Source organism: Lonchura striata, chromosome 1 (assembly GCF_046129695.1).
Source record: "Lonchura striata isolate bLonStr1 chromosome 1, bLonStr1.mat, whole genome shotgun sequence".
Lineage (NCBI taxonomy): Eukaryota > Metazoa > Chordata > Aves > Passeriformes > Estrildidae > Lonchura > Lonchura striata.
The window spans coordinates 34,229,809-34,254,138 of record NC_134603.1 but is presented as its reverse complement, the minus strand read 5'-3'; the positions used below and the strand labels follow the sequence as shown (position 1 = coordinate 34,254,138).

The following is a 24,330-nucleotide window of genomic DNA, read 5'->3' as shown; positions in this document are numbered from 1 at the left end:
ATGGCCAGTAAGGAAGAGTAATTTATTTTCTAACAAGTACTTGATTACCAGGTGATGTAAGTTGGAACCCTAACTCTTGGACTTAGTTATTCTGAAAAGCTGTACCTCTGTAGAACCTACCAGGTGTCACTGGCTATTACATAGCTCAGGTCAATTCAGCCCAACAATGAGATCAAAATATTAACATCTGCACTAGGTTTTTTTGAGGGACAAAAGCTGTACTGATTCATGCTGTGTAGCATTGTGCTGCAGACTGAAGCACAGAGAGTGAGCTTGAAAAAACTTTTTTATTCTTATTCATGACCTTCTTAATTTTTTTTCCTGTGGCATTCCTGGTAAATTATGGTATTTTCCAGAAGTTTCAGGAATCAATGATGACAGAGATTATTTCTGGCCATATTGTGTGTAATTCTTTATTTTAGCAGTAATTTGGCCAAGGGATATAAGGAAGAAAAATGCAATAATGAATGTATTGTATGTGAAGAAATGATGATGATGATATATAAAGAAAGTCACTTAAGAAATTAACACGCAGTTGATCTTCAAAGTTGACAAATGTATCCCAAGTACTTTGTTTGAACATATTTCTGCTGCAGAGCTCACTGCCTCACCTTCAAAGTTTGAAGGTGATTAATAGGACGCAGAGTTGTTACTGCAATGTAGAAAGGCAAGAATGTCTTTCAGTCACATCCTTGTACGTAGAGCTCATTCATCTTGTTAATGCAAATAGGCCATTTATAAATTTTGTGCTAATATTTATAAAGCGTAATGAGTGAGCAAGGGCAAGTTTGGAAGATGCTGATATAATTGGAAGGATTCTATGCGCATACTTTATACATACATGCTGTATTTTTCAACTACATTCAGTCTGCTGTGATTATCATTAAAGTCCAAGTTAACTGACAGTGTTTCATCTATGCAATTCCTGACCAGCAGACAAAGGATAGGTTTTGGTGAAGTGCAGTAAGAATGTTTAAATAAATGGTTTTCTAGCCTGAATCTTTCTTAAGTGACATATTTGCACTGCTGCTATGTATCCAATGAGGAGAAGGGACATCAGGGAATTCTGCTAGAGCTGTACAAAATCATTTATCCTTGCCTTTGACTTGACCTGCTTCCAAAGCCTTCTTGATAACATCCCCTACTTTCAGCTCATGTTTGTCTATCTTCAAGGAATGACTGTTGCATAAATTGTTTGCTGGAGACACTGAGGACCTCTGTCTGTGTTTATGCGTTATGCACCTAGATGAACTCATAGTCTCAAAATGTTAAAAAATATTTTTTAATGCTAAGTGTTATTTAGAAATATATTTAAAAAATGACCTGGGCCTGCCTCCAAAAATGTTGCTGGTTATAGCCGTGGAATATTTAGCTTCAGAGAAAGAACAAAAAATGGTTACAGAACAGTTTTAGTGAATTTTTATGCCCTTTTTTTCCCCAGATCATTTTGATTCTCTTAAGTAAGCATTTAATTGGAAGTATAAGCACATAATTTGTTATTAAATGAAATTGCTAATAATAAATATCTCATCTTCCATACAAACTATAGCAATACTGTTTCGATATTTTGTGAAGCTATTGCCTGAAAAAATATCAAAAGCTTATGATATTATATAAAAAGCTTATGATATTATATAAAATATTATGATATTATATATAAATATATAATATATATTATAGAGATGCACAGGAAGAGTTACAAAATTTGGGGGAAAATTCATCCAAAGTTGTCCCAGTTTCACAGGATGTTGGAACTGTGTATCTGAAAGACAGTTTGAATATGCAAGAGTAGAGAGCTTCCTGTACTCAGTCACCTGATTTTGTATGAGTCTTACATGACTATTGTGCATAAAGGGAAGAAGTACAGTAAAGGAAAAATTTACCAAAAAACCAGCAGAGGGTTGTAGAAGAGAAAGATAACTCCATTTCCAGGACATGGAAAGTGAAATAATCTCATTAACATTTTACTTCTGTAGAATTATGCCTACTTTTCTAAAAGGGAGGGCAGCTACATTGTTTAAAGCAATTCTTTTTATGAATAAAGATTATATCAAACCCATATTTTTATGTCCATCCTTTGAACTGTGCTGCACCTTTCCCTGTGGGACAAGAGTCTGGCCAGGGAAGTGCCATCACTCAGGGCAGTGACCTGCAGCAGCCCAGCGTCAGCTGTGATGCAGCTCCAGCCTGATGGACGGTGGAGTCCTGTGTGCCCTCTGTGAATGGGGCCACCAGTTTGGGTCTTCCTCCTCTGATCAATCATTCCTCCTGAAATTACTTCAGCTTAATGTCTTTCAAACAGTGGCCTCTCTAAATTTGTTTGGCATTTAATGGAAGATTTAAAAATTAGTAAGAGGTGAATGACAATGTGACCATTGCCATAAGCCTTGTTTCTTTAGGAAACCAACAAAACTACAGATGAAATATTTCAGTTAGGTAATAATGTAAAATTTATTTCAGATAGATTGTCAATAATTATTTAATTTCTGTTTTTGTTTGTTGTTTTTATTTGTTTTTTAATGAGTAAGTCTTGCACAACTGATCATATGTTTTACTGCATGTTTCACATACACATCTATCAAGTTTACCTCATAGTATATTTTACAAAAAATTTCTAAAACTATATTGAATGGGTTCCAGAAAAAGCAAATAATTTTGAACCCCATAATGTTCAATAAAGAAGATACTGGGGCGATGGTCTGTTTGCTGACAACCCTTTCAAACTGCTATGTTACTCTGATGATTTAGCTGCCATTTTTGAAAGGAATACTTCCTACAGTGATAAAACAGTACTGGAAATTTTGATTAAGATTCTATGATAATCCCAGAAGTGTAGCTTTGCAGAGATGATGAGCCAAGTGTTATGGTAATTTAAAAGAAGTGCAACTGTTACTAAATAATGGGACTGCAGAGAATGTAAATCATTGAGGAATTTGTCTTTTTATGATGTCTCACCATAGAGCAAGAGTTTATGTGAGAGTGTATATCTGAGTTATTTTAGAACTGCTTCTTTTAACTAATTCCTACTATTTTATGTATGTTAAGAAATTATATTTTGTAGTATTTTGCATAAAATTTTATATATTCTACATAATAGCACCAGCTTCCTGATCCTAGATGGGGACACCACTCTTTTTATTGTTTCATATATAAATATGAAACTGGAATAAAAGCATTCCATTTTCTTTTTATCTGTGTAAGTCTCAGACGGTTTGGACCTTGGATGCCATGACTGTTAGATCTGGAGGTTCCCCAAGGCAGAAACTCCTAAAGGACTCCTTAGCAGCAAAAGAACTTCAGACCATGGAAAAACACCTAGCTGGTATGTATGGGATCAAGGAACCATAACATGCCTAGAAATACTCACCCAGCTTGCTCTGATAATATTTCAGATGAAGGAAAAGATATCTAACTCACATGCCAATGAAAACTTTAATTTTTTATTTCATTGAAGAAAACACAATAATGTTTTATTTGTAGATGTTATGAACTTCGCTGTAATCACAGTAAGTACACTACTTAAACAGTAATTAAACTATGTTAAATATAAGCATAATAATGCACCTTTTTTTTGTTTTCATGTTTCACCCAGACTTATGCAAAAAGGAGGTACTGATGTTTTACTTACTGTTAAATAGTTTTTAAAGCAGGGTGCAGTGGATCTTTAAGTGGAGGAGAGATTGCTGTGCAGGAAAAACTCACCTTGCTCATGAGAATTCTGGCTGAGTGAAATCTGTTAATTTTTGTGTCTTGGAACATCTGCAGCATCTTTGATGGGGTAACCATTTCTGAAGTAAAAAAAAAATAATGGGGTTTTTGGTAAAGAGATGTTTCCATGCTTTATAAAAATTAATGAGAAATGTCCTAAAATTTAGCTTGCAATTTGTTCTTCTTTGTAACCAGTGTTTTCTATCTTCAGCTTTCATTAAAAGATATGACATAGATCTATATTGTGGTAGTCCTAGTTATGCATATTATTTGTCATATGGTGAAAGCTTCATAGGCAAATTATATGAAAAATAATGCTTCACTGAACGTAAAGATTGTATATGTAAAATGAAGATAGAAAAGAAATTTATTTGACCATTCTTCTAAGCTATTTAGAGAGTGAGGCAGAGAATGCTTTTGGTGTGGTATTTTAAAGTACTTTGGATATTTATCTTGCCAATAACAATGCTGAGAAAGCTGTATCCTCTATAGAAAGGGGGTGCTGTAGCTGAGGTCAAGGCAGACGACAAAGCTATAGGCACACTGAGGGAAGACTTTTAGAAATAGGTTTTGCTCATAATGGAACAAGAACTAAAAATTATGATATATGCAAATGAAACTTTTTAAGTGGGTTTTGTGTCAGACACTAGAGATGCTGTAATTAATTTTTTTAATAGGTTCATAAAGCTTGCAGCTATTAAGCTGCAGCCACTGCCAAACTAGATTGAAAAATCCATGAGCCCTCTCTCTAAACTGAAACACCCAGAAACATCTAGTGGGAATCAGGAGAGCAGCAAACCAATGTGTGGTTTCTGTAGTATAGCAGGGACCTGTGTACCCCAAGAGCCCTGCTACTGAGGTACCACTTGTTTTCCCTTATCACTCAGGGGGAGTCTGGTGAAGATCTATCTCCCTGCTTTGATTTATGTCCTAACTGGTCTCACTTCCATGGTCTTATAAGCTGTTCTTACATGTATTATGCTGTGAAAAATACAGTTCCTTGGCAAAGCTGACAGTAATAACTACAATATTCAATAGAATATGGAATTTTAAATACTTAATTGACTGTAAAGTAACTAGGTACATTCACTTAATCTCTGAGATTCCTTCTGCAGTTGTGTGGCCCACAAGATTTTGTCTCTCACATCACTGCTGTTCCTGTCATTTGATTTTGGGCCTCTTATTTCAGTAAAGCTGTGGTTACATGAGGTTCAGCCATTCTAGAATTCAGTAATGTGACTGAGAACTTCAGATGAAAACAGCCCAATTATTAAACACTGGACTACCATATTCCTAATTCATGTCCTATTATAACACCAGTGGTGCTTGAGACAATTACTCCCCTCAAAGACAAGAACAGCATAATTTCTGTGAATAATCAGTTCAGAGTACCTCGGATAATAGTACCGGGGTTTTGCTTAGCCTCATTTGTCTTATACATTTGCAAAAGTTCAAGTATTTGTGCTATCAGCAAGTCTCTTGTTTCAGTTCTCTTAGCAATGGAACCTATTAATTCCATGAAATGGCTGCCTATCTAGGCAGTAATTTAGATGCCTGAGCTATGACTTGGATTACCTGTGTAATGATGAAATATGGCCCCTTGTCTCACACCTTCTTAAGGGGTCTGGCCTTCCCTTATGGACTATGTGCTGGATAAATCACTCCTAACATAAGGCATAATTTTGTGCCTCTGCCTAAATTAGGAACTAGCACCAATTGCCAGCAACTGACTCAGTACCTTGATATTTAAAAGCAGCAGTTTTACAAAATCAGATACCGGAGTGATTTTCCTTCTCTACATTATTATGGCTGCTTTATATCACAAACAAATGGAGAAGTTTTGGGGGTTTTTTGGTAGTTTATTCCAGTATCTTGACAGTTTGGTGTGTTGCACTAATTTTGTAGTCTTTGTATACTTCTGGAAAATATTTTATCACAGGAAGGACTGTTAAAAAATAAACATTTTGTAAGTGCATATGAATCATATCCTTATTCTGGATATTTTTTTAATTTGAAAGCAAAATTCCTTTTTGTTGCTCTGTTACATTTTAATTGCCTTTAAATTACATCAACAAGAATTTTTAAAAATCCTAAATCATAATTCAATTGTATTATTTAATATGGATCAGATAATACCGCAAAGCTGGGAATGTGTAACTTTTTTTTTTTCTGGCTGAAAAGCTTATATTAAAGCAAAATCAAACAGAAGATGTGTAAATAAAACTGAATAATTGTGCTATGGAAACATGTTAATTATGTGTAGAGAAATTATTATAATTGGTTTATCTACAGACTTGATTGCTATATGAAATTAAGGAAACATGAGCCAGCATATAATATTTATTTAACTCTGTTAAATCATTCAATATTCATACTATTTCTCAGCATACTAAATTCCCTACAGGCAAGCTGGATGTCTATAATTTTGCAAAGAAATAGACTAGGCTGGTTCTTTACAAGACCATAATCTTAATTTGATTTAAATCAGTAGCCTACAGTATCATTTATTGCCCCTCATTTTTTGCCAGGCATCTTATGCTTTCTTCACCAAAAGAGGAGCAGGGAGCAGGTTAAGGGAGCTGCTTCTTCCCCCTCTAAGATCAGCTCAATTGGTCAGAGCCCGGTGCTAATAACAACAGGGTCACAGGGTTGATCCTCATATGGGCCAAACTGAAGAGTTTGATTTGATGATCCTTGAGGCTCCCTTCCAATTGAGAAGATTCTGTGATTAATTACTCCACAGTCATGAGACCCCACCTGGGTGCTGTGTTCATCTCTGAGGCCCCCAAGGTAAACAGGATGTGGACCTATTCGAGCAGGTCCAGAGGAGGCCACGAAGGTGCTCGGAGAGCTGGAACATCTCTCACAGCCTGAGAGACTTGGGGTTGTTTGGCCTGGAGAAATGACAGCTACAGGGAGAGATAATTGTGGTCTTCCAGTGCTTAAAGGGGCCTGCAAGAGACATGGAGAGACACTTTTTATATGGGTATGTAGTGATAGGACAAGGAATAAAGGCTTTAAACTAAAAGAGAAGAGATTTAGATTAGATGTTGAGAATAAATTCTTGACTGTGTGGGTGGTGAGGCACTGGAACAGGTTGGCCAGAGAAGCTCTGGATTCTTGTCCCTCACAGTGCTCAAGGCCAGGTGGGATGGAGCTCTGAGCAATGATTTAGTGGAAGGCATTCCTGCCCATAACCAGGGGTTTTGAAACCAGGTGACCTTTAAGGTTTCTTCCAGCCTAAACCATTCTCTGATTCTATGAAGTTCCAAAGTGAATGCATAGTGGAAGAGTAGTTCAAGATGTAATAATTTCAAAATAGAAATAATTAATTTTAAAGGGTCAATTAGAAATATTTGTGTGTGTTAGAAATATTGACTATGTTTTGAAATTTGCTAACAGAAAAATATTTAATCTTTAAAAAGTTGAGAGACACTTTTATCTTAGACTTTCACAGCTATTTCAGTTTTATTAGCTTTTCTAGAAAAAGTATTTGAATTGTGTGCAATATGTTGTATTAGACTAGTAACATGAAATTGGCATGGCTTGTTTTCCTGTTTTCAAAATGTTATATTTTCAAGATGTTGTTAAAGGCAGCACATCTTTAATTATTTAACATACAACATTCCTTTTATACCAACTGGTAAACACAAGTGAAAAAAAAATTTCATTTTCCAATATGTGGTTTAGAATCTGTTCCTTTAGGACATTTAGAACCTGAAATAATTTTTATCAAAATAAAAAAATTAAATGCTTATTTTAGACAAATTGACTTAATGGGTGTTTAAGAGCCTTGCTTCTTTACAGCTTCTGGAACTGGGACTTGGGAAATGGCATTGCAGTTTTAAAGATAATCAGCTGTCTCTATGAAAATCAAGTACAGTAGAGTACATGCCAGTGAAAGTGAAAATTCATTAACTGTACTGTAAGATAAAATACAATTGATTAAACAGTTTCTTAAGCTCTGCATTTGTATTTGCAAGGACTTTCAATATGTTAATAATGGTAACCTAAATTCCAGCTACCTTCACCTGACTTTGATGGTTGTATTCTGATTTAATTCATTAGAAGCATTAACATGATTTAAATTATTTCAGGAGACACTTTTCATTCACTGTCCTTAATCTGTTGTCGTGTTAAAACAGATCTTATTTCTTATGGTTGTGTGCAAGTTATGCATTGGGCTACCTTTTCTCCTTGGACACAATATTGGTGACCCATCACCTGCTGCAGCACTGATGGCAGGCCAGAGCACGATATTCAGGTTCAAACAGGATCACTCATCCAGACATGCCAGACTTCAATAGTTACTTCCCTCAGAGTTTTGGTTGGGCAGTAGACAGCAGGGCCAGAAGCAAAAGATTTGCCATGAGCCAGTTTTGGATTGCAGCTGAGGATGGCAGGTTTATATCACTGCTCTATCTTGGTTTGCTACTAATCTTGATTTTGCAGTAACTGTGCAAAAGCTACAGAGACATAATGTTGAAATGAGGAATTTTTATAGATTGTGCTGACATTCCATGAAGAGGTAATATTTCATTTCTTCAGGATAGCTGTGTTTGCAGTGAATCAAATGTAAATAACCTTTAAGGAAATGCTTTGCAAACATTTGCACTGTTAATTCTGTTGCCATTTATTTTAAACATGAATAGATTTTCTCTGCACAGCTTCAGGTTTTCACTTACATTGGAGAAAATCATTGAGAGTTTTGAACCAGAGAGAAACAGACAGTGAGATTCTTTCTTTTCCATTTGTTCATGTGTGTGTGCACAGACATCGAGAAGGACCTCGCACTGTGGGAAGAAGCACGGCTCTCGAGAAGCCCTGGTGTCCAGCATCCCAGTGTAGTTACCTCTGACCATCAAGGCAATCTTCAAGCTGCACAGGGCCAAACCCCAAGGCCTCAGGTGCCAACTCCGACAGGGAAGAACATTCAGCTCCAAGGAAGCAAATCACCCCCGCTGCCCACTAGCAGCAGAACACAGATCTCTAGTGGCACAAGCAGCAGTGCACAAACCAACAGGCCATCAGCTCCAGGGAGCAGATCTATGACCCCAAATGCCTTGTTGTCACGGCCTCTTACCCCTAGCAACCAAGGAAATAGGGAAGGCATTATTAGCATGCAAAGAAGCAGATCTTTGTCATCTAAGAGCCAAATGGGGAGGACCCTCAGTGCTGCTTCAGGGCTTTCTGTGCAAGTGAGTGGAGATGTTGTTGGAACTGTCACTACTCAGAGAAACAGTTTATCAGAAGTAAGATTTTCAATTTAATGTTTTTTGCTATGTTTAGTAATGCCAAGACTTGATTGCATTTTATGTTCAAGTAACATCGGTATACCTAATGTAACCTACTGTGCTGAAAAGACCTTGAAATATAATGATGAGAAAATTAGCAAGGAAATACTGCTCAGCTTTGAGAGGTACTCATTAGAGACTGTCAATAATATTACAGAAATCATACTGAAACACTTATGTACCCCAAATTTTCCATGAACTCAGTAGGGCTTTACCTGTACTGTGCATAGCAGTTTCATTATCATTGCAGGTTCTAACAGGTGCATATCTCTGGAATATTAAACAAAACTTTATCTAATCTTTATGTTACATGGTATTTTTTTTTCCTGCTGTGCTGGCAGTGCATGATATTTTCTTAATCTACTTTTTATTTCATATTTCTGGGCAATTGGAATGATTAGTTAAACATAACTGAAAGGACAGGTTTTTCCAAAGCACCAAACTGAACTGCAAGAGAAAATGTCAAACATTGTTGAATCACTGTCTAAAACTATATGCATGGTAACTAGGCTAATTTACAGCATAAAAATTTCCTGTCATGTATTATTGGCTTTTACAGGACTAGTCTTTGTTTAAAACAAAACAAAAGAAAAAGTTAAAGTACCTTGTAAATTCTGAGTAGGATTCTCCTCTGCTAACCTTAGCTGCCTTAAGATAACTTCAGTGTATGGGCAGTGGAAATAAAAGCACCTGTGAAAGAAAACCCCTGCTGTCTATCTCTATACATGCCTTACAAAGGTGAGTCTTTTCTCAGGATATGCCAGTCCTTCTGTACTGACTTGAGAAGGAACTATGTGTCTAGACTGCTAATTTTTTAGTGGTGGAATATGTTGGTCCCCAGCATTATTACCAATCTCTTTGTAATCCCTTTGTCAAAACCTGGAGACCGCTTTTCCAAGACTGAAAATAATATCATACCTTTAGATTGTTTCTGAGGAATATAATCTGTTTTAATAATCTGTTGGGTGTGACACTTCACACAATGTTTTATTGGTCTCACGACTTCTATAGGAAAGTTCAAATGTTGTTTATGATAGTGTTGCTTAGGGTTGCTTTTAGGAAAATTAGAGATTACTTAGTATAACCCTTCAATTAATTCTATGACATCCATCATTTGTTATGAAGGAAAGGAAATGAAGCACAGATAACTCTAGAATTTGTGAAAGAAATCTTACTTAAATTTGGTGGTGAAATAAATACTCATTATTTTGGTGTTTGAATGGCAGTGCACTAATCCCATCACTTGAGCTGTTCTTTCACTTAGAATTGAAAATCCAGATTAAAGACATGAGGACTGAAGGTGACTACGGTTCTCCTGAAAGTGTCTTCACTGCCAGTTGACATATTTTCAACCACATTTCCTATGGAAAAAAAAAAGTAATTGTAATGCTTTTTTTACAAAAAAATTACTTGGTGTCCTCTTTTGAAGTATGGGATATGTCTGTGTGTTAGAATTTTGTCTCATACCAGAAAATGAGAATTGAAATTAATTTTTAAGTAAAAAATGTTCAGAAGGAATTAAGGGTTTTATTGTCTCCAACTAAATTCTTCACCCCTCTTTTTCTTCTTTTTTAGGCAGCCTTAACTTCTTAACTGATACACAGTCATGTGATGCCAAGTAAAATTATTGTATATACTCCAATTGAAACTATGTGTATGTAATGTGTGAGAGATAGCCAATCTGCCCATCACTTTTGATCTTTCCTGTAAAAAGGCAGACAATTAAAAATGCTTTCTTCCAGAGCCTTTTTGTAGTTATGGTAATAATAAGCAAGAGTCCCATTTAATTTGCTGTGTCTTGTTACTTCTGTTTGCTGATAGCTCTCACAGTAAGTGCCCTGTTATACTTTTAGTATATGTATATATTTGTCTCAAGAATTTTAAGAAGTGAGCAATATTATAATGCTATTTTTCTGTTAGAATAGCATGTCCAGATTCAGCCAGCAATCCATTGTAAAGCTGATGTTAAATGTCAGCATTTCTATGCAGGATCTTATCCTCTGTTAAAATCCCTTCTAGAAGTGACAAATTTTTTTTTTTTTCTCTTTGCTCGCTGGATACAATAGTACCTGGGCTGCTAGTGACCCATCTCAGACCCTATTTATCCTTCTGACATGCACAAGTGACCTCTGACATAATGGCAACTCAACTTGGGACCAGCTATACTTCCAAAGGGAAAGCTGCTGGTATGACATGTTCATACTGAAGACCTTCCTTTGCCAGGTTGTGAAGGCCCATGGATATCAGAAAGTAGCTGATGGAGATCTGGCCAATATGCCACTCCCAGCCTCATTTTTGGGGTGTTATACTAGAAGCTTTCAAGCTGTCTTTTGCCCACTTAAGTTCCTGGTCACTTAGAGAAGTGGATTTAGACAGAACATACCCAGGAAATATGTCTGTTCTGTGACATTTTTTGCCATGTTAGACATTTCCTCCCATTTGTGGCCATATAATTTAATTTTCTTGTGTCACAACATGTCTGTAACCATGGAGATATATTTTAAAAATGCAGAAGTGGTTTGGGGTAGAAGAACAAGAGCCCTGTCTGTCTTTGTACTTTTACAGATCATAAACATATAAAACTCAAGGCTGATACTGTAATTTGTTTTGCTACTTTCATTGTAGGTTTTGTATCCTCTTCCTGTATAAAACCCATAAAATAAAAGAGGGGAAATTGCCTTTATTCTTATTAGCCTTATGGTTTCAACTGGGAATTTCTACTGGGTGTAAATACATTATGGTTATATTGCCAATCCTACAGAAGATTCAATGATAAGATTTTGCAAATAACTCTGCTTCCTTACTTTTAGGTGATATTAATGGAAATAATCAGTAGAATGTTGATATATAGTTGATGAGAATAAGTCAGTTAAAAAGAATGTTACTACTGGGTGCCAGGAGCATGTTTTACCCTAAGGAGCTTGATTTACTTATCTATTTACTTGCTTATTTGTTGGGAATTTTAACATATCTCTCAATGCCTTATGTATGCTTCCTAGATTGTAATGTGTTTCAGAGTAACATAAGTCTAAATAGAAAAATATTACTAATAAATACAATTCAAAGTTCTTAAGCTTTAGTAATGTTCATGCTGCAGCATGGGTGGTTCAATCTTGTTATAGCACAAATCTTAAATAATTTGGCAAGTATTTAACTTATCAGCTGTTAAGAATGTTTTGGGGTTTTTTAATGCTCAAGACTTATAATGATCTGAGATTTTGTGGACAAGTTTCTGCCTCCTGGCACACATAATATTCCTAAGTTCTAACAGGTGTGTTTTATTATCAGCTCTGTTCAAGGCTGAATTGAATTATAGCAAAGAAATGCTACCTAGAGAAATAGTTTTATTATCTCTATAAAGGTAATAAATCAGGGTTCCAAATCCTTTGGCAGAGATACTTTCATGCATGTTCCTAATCCTTTGGTGTTTTGTATAAATTGGCAAAGGAATGTTGAACCCTGCTTATCTCTTTAGGATGGATTCCATTAAAGTGACACAATTCTGTGATACTTGTCAATAGCTCTTGAGATGAAAATACCCCTGACTCCCTTGTTTGCCATATCATTTTCTGAACACATGAAATTTTGCAACCATTTCATTTATTCAGATACTTTAAAGTGGTATTCAGCATTCCTTATTAGTCTGTCATTGCTGAGAGCAGGAAACTGTCTTATTTGAATATAGCCTTGATTAACAAAATTTTTACTCCTATTTACTGGAATATAGAGCATAACTTGTGATGGGGACTCTCTTTTTGGTCAGATATTCTCATTCTGTTCCACTGCCTGGCTCAGGTCTTTGCTCTGAGTTTTTGGAAGATTAAAAAGTCTGTGGATCAGTGTGAGAGTCACACATGCCTACTGTAAGAATCTTGTTCCTTGAACCAAAACATGTTCAGTGTTGTAGTCAGCAACCTTCTCCAGCACAGCACGTTGGAAATTGCAATGCATGAGTAAGGCCTGGAGCTCCTGCCTGAGTTTACTGCTGGGCCATAGCAGCAGTCTCTGTGGAATTTTTAGCACATTACTGACAGAATTAATAATTTACTCCCAGTGAGTTAGATCTTAATTGGGCAGCCTTCAGTCTCCCAAAACTTATTTAAACAAGCCTGGATTCTATATTTAAATAAGATAGCCTAAGAATAAAATTTATGTTGTAATACAATTTAACTTTAAATTTGTAGATTCTCATTTCAGCTGATGTAACACAAAACAGGGTTATTACCCCCCTTTCTTTTCAAGAACTTATAAAAATCTGGCTAGTAATTTTATGATATCTGGTCAAGGTTAAGGTTTTCTTTTAGAGACTAAACTTGCATGTTTGAACTGCCTTTGAAAATAAAACTGTGCATTCCAGTCTCATGTCTCCCTGTGAATATTGCAAAGGAATGTGTTAAAGTATTTTATGTGTCTGTGTGTATACCTATTCACATACATATGTGTGTGTCTGCATAGAAAAATATTCTTATATGCATACATGTATACATTATATTAAAAAGTAGGCAATTTTAAAACATTTTCGAAAGCATATATTCAGCTGAATATGGATTTTTAACCATGAAAAACATTTATATTTTGATGTTTTAATGGTATCTTAGAGACAAAAGTTTTCATAAAGTTTTTCCTTCCTAAACCTTCTCGTTATGCAGCAAAACCATAGGTTCTAATCAGGTTTCAGGTTCTTGTACTTATTAGACTAGAAACAGTGAAATTTTTGACAGATCAAAGCCTCACTTAAGCAAATTGCATTTGAAATGTCTATGCAGTCCAAAAACTGCAAGGTCAGATGTAATAAATGCAGTTTTGTCCTGTCACTGCATTTCGAAGATGACCTTACGTATCTGTACTTGTAAGAAGAGAGATAGTTAAATAGACCCCTTCATTTTGATGTGTTTGGGATTGATTTTCTTTTTGTTGTTTCTTTGATTGGTTTGTTTGTTTGCTTTTGGTTTTGTTTTGGGTTTTGCGTTTTTTGTGGATTTTTGTTTGGTTGATTTTTGGGGATTTTTTGTTTGGTTTTGGTGTTTGTTTTTTGGGGATTTTTTTTGTGTGTGTGTCTGTGTGTGTGTGGTTTTTTTTTCTATTGTTGTTGTTTTACTGAATAGATTAAAAAATTTTCCAAGGAGCCTGCAAGTCCTCTACATTTTGGTTTTATTTCACATCAAGTTGTTTTTCTGGTTTTTAAAGGTTTTATCCTCTCTAGTTAATTGAGGCTAGTGTTTGCTGCAGTCTTCATTTATACAGAACAATTGTCTGTCATTTTATCTAAAATAGATCTGTTTGTGGCAGGATGAATTCTTACAACAGCTTCAACTTGCTCATCAACCTTGGATATTGCCGAGTGACACAGAAAGTGAAGGAGTGGAAGCTGACCAAGACAAATGTAAGTACATGTGTAAGGACCAGATAATATGTCAAAACCCCTCAACTTTACTTCTGTTTTCCATATCTTCAAATACTGTGGAGCTGTCATGCCTGCTCACAGGAGCTTTTCTCATAAGTACCAATTGCTTATTTGTCTGAGGACTGAACCTGATAGGATTGATTTGCAGAAGCTTTCATGTAGTCACTGAACAATGACAAAATGATCACAGAATTCTGTTTACTTAAGCTAAGTGAAACAATTTGTCCTGATGTGTTAAAGTAGCTATTCCAGAAAATAACATGAACTTGAAATAGATAATCTGAATTTGAAATAGATAATCTCTTTCATAAGTCTGTATTCACCAGCAAAAAAAAAAAAAAAAAAAAAAAAAAAAAAAAAAAAAAAAAAGCAAAGTAAAAAAGTCCAGGTATTAAAAGTAGAGCCTCCCTCCTTAGGTCTGTCACTCCATTGAATCTATTTTCCTTACATTCTATTTAATTTATCTGTATTGATAAAAAATTTCTTCATCATACCAGTAATCCTTAATATCCTACACTCTTAGAAGTATTTATCCAGTTGTGGAAGTGAGGGTCAGCAGGATCAGAGCCTAAATGGCAGAACAAGTAAAAGGCTATAAATTGCAATATTTTCAAATTGTAGCAAATTCTCTCTGCCTACAAGGTACCTGTAAATGATCACACTATTTTGCATAATCTTTTTGGATTCACAGTAGTTTTTTGATCTGAAAGGGTGAATATGCAAACTGCTTCCTAACATATTTTTTTTTTAATCATTAAATCATTTAAATCATTAAAATAGATTATTTGATCAGTATGTTTAGAAAACTCAATGCTGGTTTAAACATCAAGAGTTAATGTATGAAAAAGATGTTTTCTTTACAGAAGGGAACAGTTCTGTAATGGATTCAGGATTCATAAGAAACATGCCAGATAAACAGATTTTTTTAAATTATGCCACTTTAAAAAATTGGTTTTGACTCATACATTAGTTTCACAATTTCGTACATAGCCGAGTTTGACTAAAATTTATATTTGCACAGTGAGATCTTAAAGATCATGTGCCAGGTCTTTTTGAACACTAGTAAAATGTTACAAGGAGATTCTGTGCATCCAGCTGATTTTAGTCCAAGGCCAGTAAGTCCAATTTGACTTGCACTAGAGCATTTCAGTTACCTTTGAGTTGAAACTCACCTTGGGTGGCTCAAGAGAGGCTCTGGGACCTGTCTTTCATGTGTGCAATTTTTCCTCAGTATTTTCTGTAATGAATTTGCAGTCCCACAGACACTGGTAGGATTGGCTGTGCATACACAGACTGATGCCAATTATGTGACAAGGGAGATTGATGCTACAGGACATATCAGATACACACCATGGTTTTGTATAGGTGCTGTACTTGAATTGTATGGGTGTGAGGACTTGTGAGCACCCAAAATCCTGTGCTATAATACTCCAAGAATGCTGTAATACTCGAATATTCCAATGACTAGTAGGTCATTGTCACTGCCCAAAAAGCAAAGTGATGAGTTAAAAATTAAAAGCATGTTGTCAAGGTCAATGTCCAAATGCCTCGAGCAGTGACAGGCTTGAGCTATTGACCATCTCCCACAAAAGCCTGTTCAGTCTTTCTCTCTCTCAGTAAAGGAATGCTTCCTGATATCAGTCTGAATCTCTCCTGGCACAGCTTTGAGCCATTGCTATATGTTCGGTCACTGAATACCAGGGAGAAGAGATCAGTGCCTCTCTCTCCACATGCCCTTCTCAGGAAGCTGTGACGTCAATCCTCAGCTTCATTTTCTCCAAACTAGACAAGCCCAAAATCCTTAGCTGCCCCTCACAGGTCATGCCTTCAGCCCTCTCACCAGCTTTGTTGCCCTTATCTGGACCCATTGAAGGACCCTCACACCCTTCTTAAATTGTGGTGCCCAGAACTGCCTACAGTGCTCCAGGTGAGGCTGCAGCAGTGCTCTACACAGTGGGATAATCGCCTTTCTTGAGCAGCTGGTGATTCTGTATTTGATGCACCCCAGGATGGGGTTTGTCCTTTGGCTTCCAGGACACGCTGCTGATTCTTGCTGTGCCTGCTGCCAGCCAGCAGCCCCAGATCCATTTGTGCAGAGAGGCTCTCCAGCCACTCCTCTCCCAGTTTATACTTTTGCTTGATGTTAGTCTGTCCCAGCTGCAGAATCTGGTATTTTGATTTGTTAAACTTCATGCCATCAATCACTGTCCAGTGTTCCAGTCTGTATAGATCCCTCTGCAGAGCCTTTTGTCATTCTAAGGGGTCAGCAGCACCTCCCAGTTTGGGACCATCAGCAAACGTGCCAATGGTGGTTTCAGCTCCTGCCTGCAGGTTGTTGGTAAATGTATTGACCAGAACTGGCCCTAGAATTGACCCCTGGGGAACACCACTGGTGACCAGTGGCCCCCTTTGAGCTCTGCCCTTCACCCAGCACAGCCTGCTGCCACTCATCCCACAGCTGGACAAATTTAATTGTCCTGAAGGATGCTGTGAGGGACAGTATCACAAGCATTACTCAAATCCAGAAAAAACATGTCCACCAACTTCCCTTCATCCCTGGGTGGGTGACCTTACCATAGAAAGCTGTCAAGCCAGTTAAACAGGACTTTGCCTTTGTGAACCCATGCTGACCTCAGTGTAGTTAGCTGGTGCACCCTCTATCACTGTTTCTACTACTATAACTAAATGGATGGAACAAAAATGTTTTATTAAAGTAATACTTCCTGTAACTGAACTCTAATAGTGAATTTTTTATTAAAAATAACTAACAGTGGTAACATCCTTGTCTGAGTTTTTTGTGCTGACATTGTCAAGAAAGTGCAGAACTGCCAGTGCTGACGAAGAGAAGCTGCCAATTCCTGGTTGTAAAGTGCAGTCAGCAAGGGGCTTTGGCACACTTGCTGATGCCACTGCTTGTAGGTAGACCAGCTGGCAAGATTACACATCATTTTTCACCCCAAAGTAATAAATATGTTTGGGTATTTTTTGTGTGATTTAGTATTGAGAAGGCCCAGGAGTCCATAATTTGTGAGTTTGAGCAGAAGAGCTGCAAAATTAATCTTTACAATAGTAACACCTGTTCTTTGATTCAGCTTTTGATAAATTACATGTGGATAATGTTTACCACATTCTTTGACTACTTTGAGATAATAGCAGCCAGGTGTAAAGCTATTTTTGGTAGTGGGAAAACAATGCAGAAAGAGAAACTGTGTGAGTCACCTTGAGTTCTTTAAAAGTAATATCATCTGAGTTTGGAGTTTTAAAAGAAAAAGAATGAAAAAAATAAGGGGGGAACAGTTTCAAAGGTATTCAGATGTAAGAGTTTAGGGAGGCTATTTTCAAAGTAAGTGATAACTGAACAGAACTGGGTCACTTTGGAATCTCAACATCTCTCAAGAAACATCATTTGCAAAACAGATGCAACAGTGCATATCTTGTCTTATGGAAATGAGATCGTGGTTCTCAGTTCTTGTAAATCAGACTTTACGTTTTAAATTCTCCAGGCTCTCTGACAGCATTTAAAAAATTTATCCTTAGCAGCAAGTTTCAATGATAACTGGAAGTCAGTAATTGTTAAACCTTCATATTAATTATGACAACATTTAAAATCAAATAGCTACTCACATAAAAGAGTTTAAATTATTCTAGCTTAAAAGATTTGTTATGGTAAAGATGGAAAGAAAAACATTTTTAAGAAGCTTTATTGATTTTCTTAGCATACCCTTTACTTTTCCTCTTTGTGCACTTAATTAAGTCTGTGGCCATAAGTCAGAGAAAGAGATAGTGTATAATTATTTGCTCTCGTAATGTACATTTAGTTATTAAAAAAAAGAATGAAAACATGCATTTTAAACCTATTATAATTTAGAAACAAAATCTCTTCTCTTTGCAAAATGTATTCTTTGAAATTCTCTACACAAAGAGAGATGAAAAATGTCAAGGCAATATGATCCAAAATCAAGGACATGTGACATTCTTTTAGAGTGACTAAAAATGTCTCTAGACAACCTCATGTGTGTTCTTCCTCTGTGATCCTGGAGACAGTTCCCCATTATTATCTGCAGTAGTTTGCTTGTGTGCTGATTCTCTGCAAAGAGTTTTCAGAGAATGCATAGAGATAATTCTTGGAAAAAGGAGGGATCTGGAAAAAATATTTACTACTTGCATAATCCTTCAGTTTGATGAAAGTTCTTTGAACTGGCAAGAATAGATTTTCTTTTTTATGGGGTACTGATGCACAGAAATAGAAGAACTGCATCCACTGCCATCAGAACATTTTTAGACAGCTTTTATGAGAAGAAATTCATCATTCCAGGGGACTAACAAGAGTCTTCTTGACTTTTCCCTTGAGAACAACTCATACAAAAGATTAAAGATTGGAAATTTTTAAAGTATCACTAGCTTCCAAGAACCTTGAAAAGACAAAGGCAGGGCTTTTGGTATAATTTGACCTGCCAGCTGTAGTCTCGGCAAGGATTTACTGCCCAAAAGACTAAATCTGCTTTCTTGGGTACCAAACTCAAGAAGCAACCCACACAGCAGATTTCCCCAGGTCGCACAGCCTTAGACATAAAGGGTCCCTACCTTCAGTCAGTCCTCCTAGCAGAGGAGGTGACAGGTGAATGAAGTAGACTCTTGAAAAGCTTGCTATTTGGTTAATCTATACTAAATATACCCACAGAACATTAAGGACTGGAAGGCACCCTTAAGGATCATCTGTGTACAAACATTCCTTTGTGCTAATCTGCTTAAGGCATGCCAGTTTCTGTAGTCAGTGGCACATGAAGTCGTGTGTTTAGTATCGCTTCATTCCATCTTGCCAAAAGGAGCCCTAGATGCTCATTTCTACCTCAGTTGATCCAAGGCAAGTCTTGAACTCTTCCCCTCTTACCTGTGGGAGGAAATTTAAATGTTTTGCTACTCTTCATCTGCAAACTCTTTGCTAAGGTTGACAGTGAAATATCTACTGCTGATAAACCAAATGGTCATTGGGAAGAAGTGGGATTTCTACACCATTCATTCTTGCGCTGGTCTTGAAATTCTGCTAATGACTTCAACAGTTGTTGAAGAAAACCTTCATTTTGCTATTTGCACACTTGTCTGCCTAGGGGAAAATGCAAAAGAATGAAAGATTGGGGATATTTTTTGTAAACTTTAGAAATTCAGACTGTGTTCTAATAAAATTCCAATCCATACCCAAATTCTCTAATACCCATTTGTGCATGGGTAAAGTTCCTTGCACTGAGTATATTCACATGCCAAAACAGTCAGTTTATCCTAATTATACAAATAAGTGTTCCTAAGATTTGGAAGATTACATGGCCAGAGTTAACAATAGGGAGGGCTCTACTGCTGGAATGTTTTTTTTCCTGTGAAAGTTTGCTTTTGCTAGGGCCAGGTGCTACTCAATATGAGTAAGAATGACAGAATTTGGGTTAGAGCAGCAGCTGTTGATTGCAAACTTTATGACATCTACACAAACACATTCCATTTCTGTCATTCAAATTCGGCTGCTTGTATTTGTGCTCTGCTCTAATAGAGCATAGCTGTATTGGAAATGTCTCTTTCAGTGGGTATGAGTTTAGGGCAAGGCTAGATGTGGTTTCTCTAGAGAGTAAGGTGCTTATGAGGCATCACTCAAATGTCAGTCAATTATATATCTGGTTTCTAAGAACATAATTGTTGTAGTTGGCAGTTTTTCTCAGTAGATAATAAATGCAATATAAACACACTTTTTTTTGTTTGTTTGTTTCACAAGTGAATCAGTCCCAAAAGTGAACTTTTATCCTGATTCATGAATATTCTGGAGAAACATATTGGTGTCTTTCTTTCATTTAATATTTCAAAAGCAATACAAACTGCAGTAAAAAAATCATATATCCCCTTCCCAAAAGACGTCATAAAGCTTTTGTCTGCTTGGGATATGAGTTGTTTTCTAAATTTCTCTAGTATACACTTATGTATATTAAAGAAATTATGTTGTCTCTCATTCTGCCTGCCATTGGCTTGGCTACATATTTAGCTTGACACAGTTATATGTCCACTTCAGAAATAGGATATCAGAAAGTATTGTGCTCCTGTAAACAGAATTTCTCCAGGCCTATTGGATGCTCTTGGCTGGATGTCTTGTGACACTCATAGCTGAAGCTACATCACTTAATATAACTGCTTTTTGAATCTGAAAGTAGATGAAAATAATTTTCTAGCATGGAAATCTGCTCACTTTGATTTAATTATTTATTGATAATGAAACAAATGTAGAGATTGACATTATTTCTACCAGAAGTCAGATGACTTCTGGTAGAAGTTGGACAGTGAATGGTGAGTTCAAATGCAATTAGGGAAAGTTGAAGTTAGACTCAGGTTTCCTATTTTTTGAATGGATGTGCTTAAATCCAAAGTTGCTGTTATCATCTCATATTATTAAGGTTTTAAGGCACATTGCTTTATTTATACTGACTAATATTTGGTTTCACTTTGGAAAAGTTCACATTGGACTAAATATTTAGTATGAGAAGGGAATTTTCCATTGCAGTGAGTAAAAAATAAAAATTCAACACCTGTTTTATGCAGAAAGCTCTTTTCAGTAAAGCTTCCAAACCTACAGATATCTTTTTCTACAGCTTGCCTTATTATGCTAAACTTGGATTCCAAATGACATTTAATGTAATAAAAAGTGACACTATAATTTAAAAAATGGCCTAGAGAATTATCAGGACACACATTAGGTAAATTAAAAGCTGGCTCAATGAGGAATCAAAAACTAGAGTTTCTAATGGGATGATGTAGATGAATGGGGCTCATTAGGGTCTGATAGGTTTGGATAATGGGTGGGAAGGACAAGTTGAAGTTATTAAATGATATGAATCCCCTGGTATAATGGCCACATTCCAGTAAAATGCACTTTATTATAACCAGATGAAGTATATTTAAACCAAATGAAATATATCTGGCACCAGAGGAACATATCTGTCTCTGCTGCAGAATAATGAGGCTTTGTCCTGGAAAGCAGTGACCTAATGGATTTAGGATGGTCATAGAAGATCATCTCAGTGTGAGCTCTCAGCATAATGCTGTCACAAGGCTAGATCATTTCTTGAATGCCTAAGAAGTTAAGTAGCAAATTAATTATTCCACTTAATATCAGTTAAAAAACCCGTGGGTTAGGTGTCTTTCCATTAAGATGGATTGGGATTACTCAAGGGATTTCAGAACATGATTAAAAATGACCAAGGTTTGGGAAAATGCACTCAACCAAGAACTTCAGAGATAACATGATACCTGTAGATAGATGTTTAAGTAAAGAAGATTCAACTCATCAAACTGTGACAAAGGAAATCAAATGCTCTGTCCTAGCAACCAGGAGCTTCAGGTGTTACAAGCAAAAATTAAGGGATGCAATGAACTCAAAGCCATTAACATGTATTAACCTCTTCTTAACTTCTCCAGTTAAGACCAGTCGCTGGGTTTTCTGTGGGTAACAGTCACAGGAATCTGTAGGCGAAACAGACTTATACATATTTGCTTTTCTTTATCCCATCCTAAGACAAAACTGTAACTTATAGATCAAACTGTGATAGAGCTTGAATATCTGCTAAAAGAAGCATCTCCAAGGAAAACAACTCAACATTAGGTATAAATGACAAAAAGCTCCCAGCCATATAAAGGTAATAAAGGGTAAAAACTGTTGCTAAGGTTTCCTAGGCTTTATGTCTTGTGTTTTGTTTGGTTGGTTGGTTCATTTGCTTTTGTTGTTGCAGAGGTTTTCATGGTATGTGCCTTGCTTTGTGGATTATCAGTACAGAATCACATACAAAGTCCAGGCTTATCACCTGACAAAATGAAAATTATTCCAATTGTATTTAATTAATTAGCTGGAGATAATGGGAAGAGCTTGTTCATGCCAAGTTTCTTAAATCTCCCAGAAAGGGCTTGCATATTTAAATGTTCAAAAGGAGTGAAAGTGCTTTGCCTGATTTCCTTCATTGTTTAAAAAAAGCAAGGTGAAGGGTTCTCAGGTAACACACAGGCCTTTGTGCAGCAGTACAATTATTCAGTTATTCAGCAGTACAATTAAATGAGTTTATGGTGTTTATTTCCAGTTTATAACCTTGGTTCTCTAACTGGATCTATGTAATGGGTCCAGTTATAGCATTATATTTTATACAAAAATGGAGAGGGAAGGTTGTGTTCCAGTCAGCAACACTTGCAAAACAGTCCATTGCAATATACATCTGTAAATATTTTCAAAAGCTAAATTTCCATTTGCTTTGGGGAAGGCTCTCAACCTGAACACAACCAGAAATTAAAACATTGCTATCTCAGCTTATCTGATTCATCACAGATGAATATTATGTTGAATGTTTTTTGAAACACAGGCTATTTTTTGCAACCTATTACCACTATTGAAAATGAAGTAGCAGAAAAAAACCCTTGAAAACACTGAATAATTTGAACAAATAGTATAACTAAGGACACTGTTGTTTGCTTCTGAATATTTTAGAAAAAAAAAAATAAAAAGAATTGAGATTCACCAACATACTGGTCCATGTTGCTTTTTAACTGTTAATTCAGCATAATAGAAAACTCTTACAAAATGAAAACAGTGAGGGATTAATTCTCCCTTTTCCTCCATTTTTGTGTACATTACATTTGAGCCCTAACTTCTGTGTTTTTCTGTTTGATTTCACAGGTTTGTGAAATCAGTGGAATTATTGAAGAACAGTTTAATAAAAAACAAAATTATGTTGATCAAAACTACACTTGAAAATTTGCATTAGTTTATAAATAACAAATTTAAATAGTTATTTTTCTAGTATCAGCAGCACATGAGTGAAACTGTTCTGGTATGAGGATGCTGTAATGCACTGAATGAGAGTATTTACTGTGGTACAGTGGCCTTAGGAAAGAAGGGTAATTGTCACCTTTTAGTATAAATTTACTATAATATTTTGTTTAGTTTATACCCCTGTTGTCTTGTATTGACATTTGATAAACTAAAATTCTGCCTGACCAAAACAAATTTTGCCTAAAGATTGTATGTATTTAAATTTGTCTAAGGTTTTCTACTCCTTATATTTTTGTAATCTTTTCTCCTTTTTAGATTAATAAACATTAAAGTATTTGCTGTATCTGCCCATGTGTATATTCCATTCAGGTCTCACAGAGAGCTAGCTGTTCCCTCATAATCACCTGCAGAGAGAGGTCAGACAGGGGAATGAGTGAAAGAGTGTGTGTGGGTAGCAGAAACAGGTGCTGCTCGTGCTGCATAGCTTTGTATTGAATTTATCTACTTTGATCTATAAAACAAATAAAGACTCTGTTAAAAATGGGAACACAATAAGGAGTGGTGCAAGCATGCAAAAATAAAGCACCTAAAAGGGATTTCATATATTATGATAAAGTGGTAGTTACCCATATGAATTACTGAAACAAACTTGCTGTTTAAAATATTCTATCTGGTGTATGCTGTGTGCTTGGTACTTCAGAAGATGTGTTAACACAGACATCAAATGATGGGATGTGGCAGTTGCATTTACTGATTTCATTTACCTGTTAATTCTGTCAAGTGTGCTCTCAGTTTCCTTTGTCTTCAATTATGTATGCTTTGATCCTGTATCTTAGACAGAATGATACAATGAAATTGCTTGCAACTATTAAAAAATGCAGTATTATAAAGCATCTATTTGTTTAAGAAATAAAAATGAGTTGTCTGTCATACATGTTTCATAGTGTGAACTTTTTTCTGCTGTCTCACAACTGCACAGTACTAAATACACAGAAACTGTATGGTCTGTGTTGGTCATGAGCAAGTTAAATGGAAGTTAACATTGTGGTGAACAAGTCCTTGCTATATGTGTCATCATAGTGTACAGTTCCTATATGTAAAATGTTTGGCATACTGAAATGCCCTGTGGTAGTCCC

The 24,330-nt window shown here is 36.1% G+C and overlaps 1 protein-coding gene across 8 annotated transcripts in view; it reads left to right on the top strand.

Moving 5' to 3' along the window:
* Positions 1–24,124, top strand: part of C1H8orf34 (chromosome 1 C8orf34 homolog) — a 147,304-nt gene extending 123,180 nt beyond the window's left edge. For 4 of the 8 annotated variants that reach the window (XM_021555581.3, XM_021555576.3, XM_021555580.3 and 1 more), the window contains 3 exons: positions 3,202–3,322; positions 8,482–8,960; positions 14,292–14,755. In XM_021555581.3, the coding sequence (XP_021411256.1) occupies positions 3,202–3,322; positions 8,482–8,960; positions 14,292–14,525 (834 nt within the window). In that variant the 3' untranslated portion in view covers positions 14,526–14,755. Of the gene's footprint in view, positions 1–3,201; positions 3,323–8,481; positions 8,961–9,646; positions 9,706–14,291; positions 14,756–23,098 lie in introns of those variants that run through there. The other 4 variants (XM_021555582.3, XM_021555578.3, XM_077783336.1 and 1 more) reach the window with 4 other exon arrangements.
* Positions 24,125–24,330: the final 206 nt, after the last annotated feature.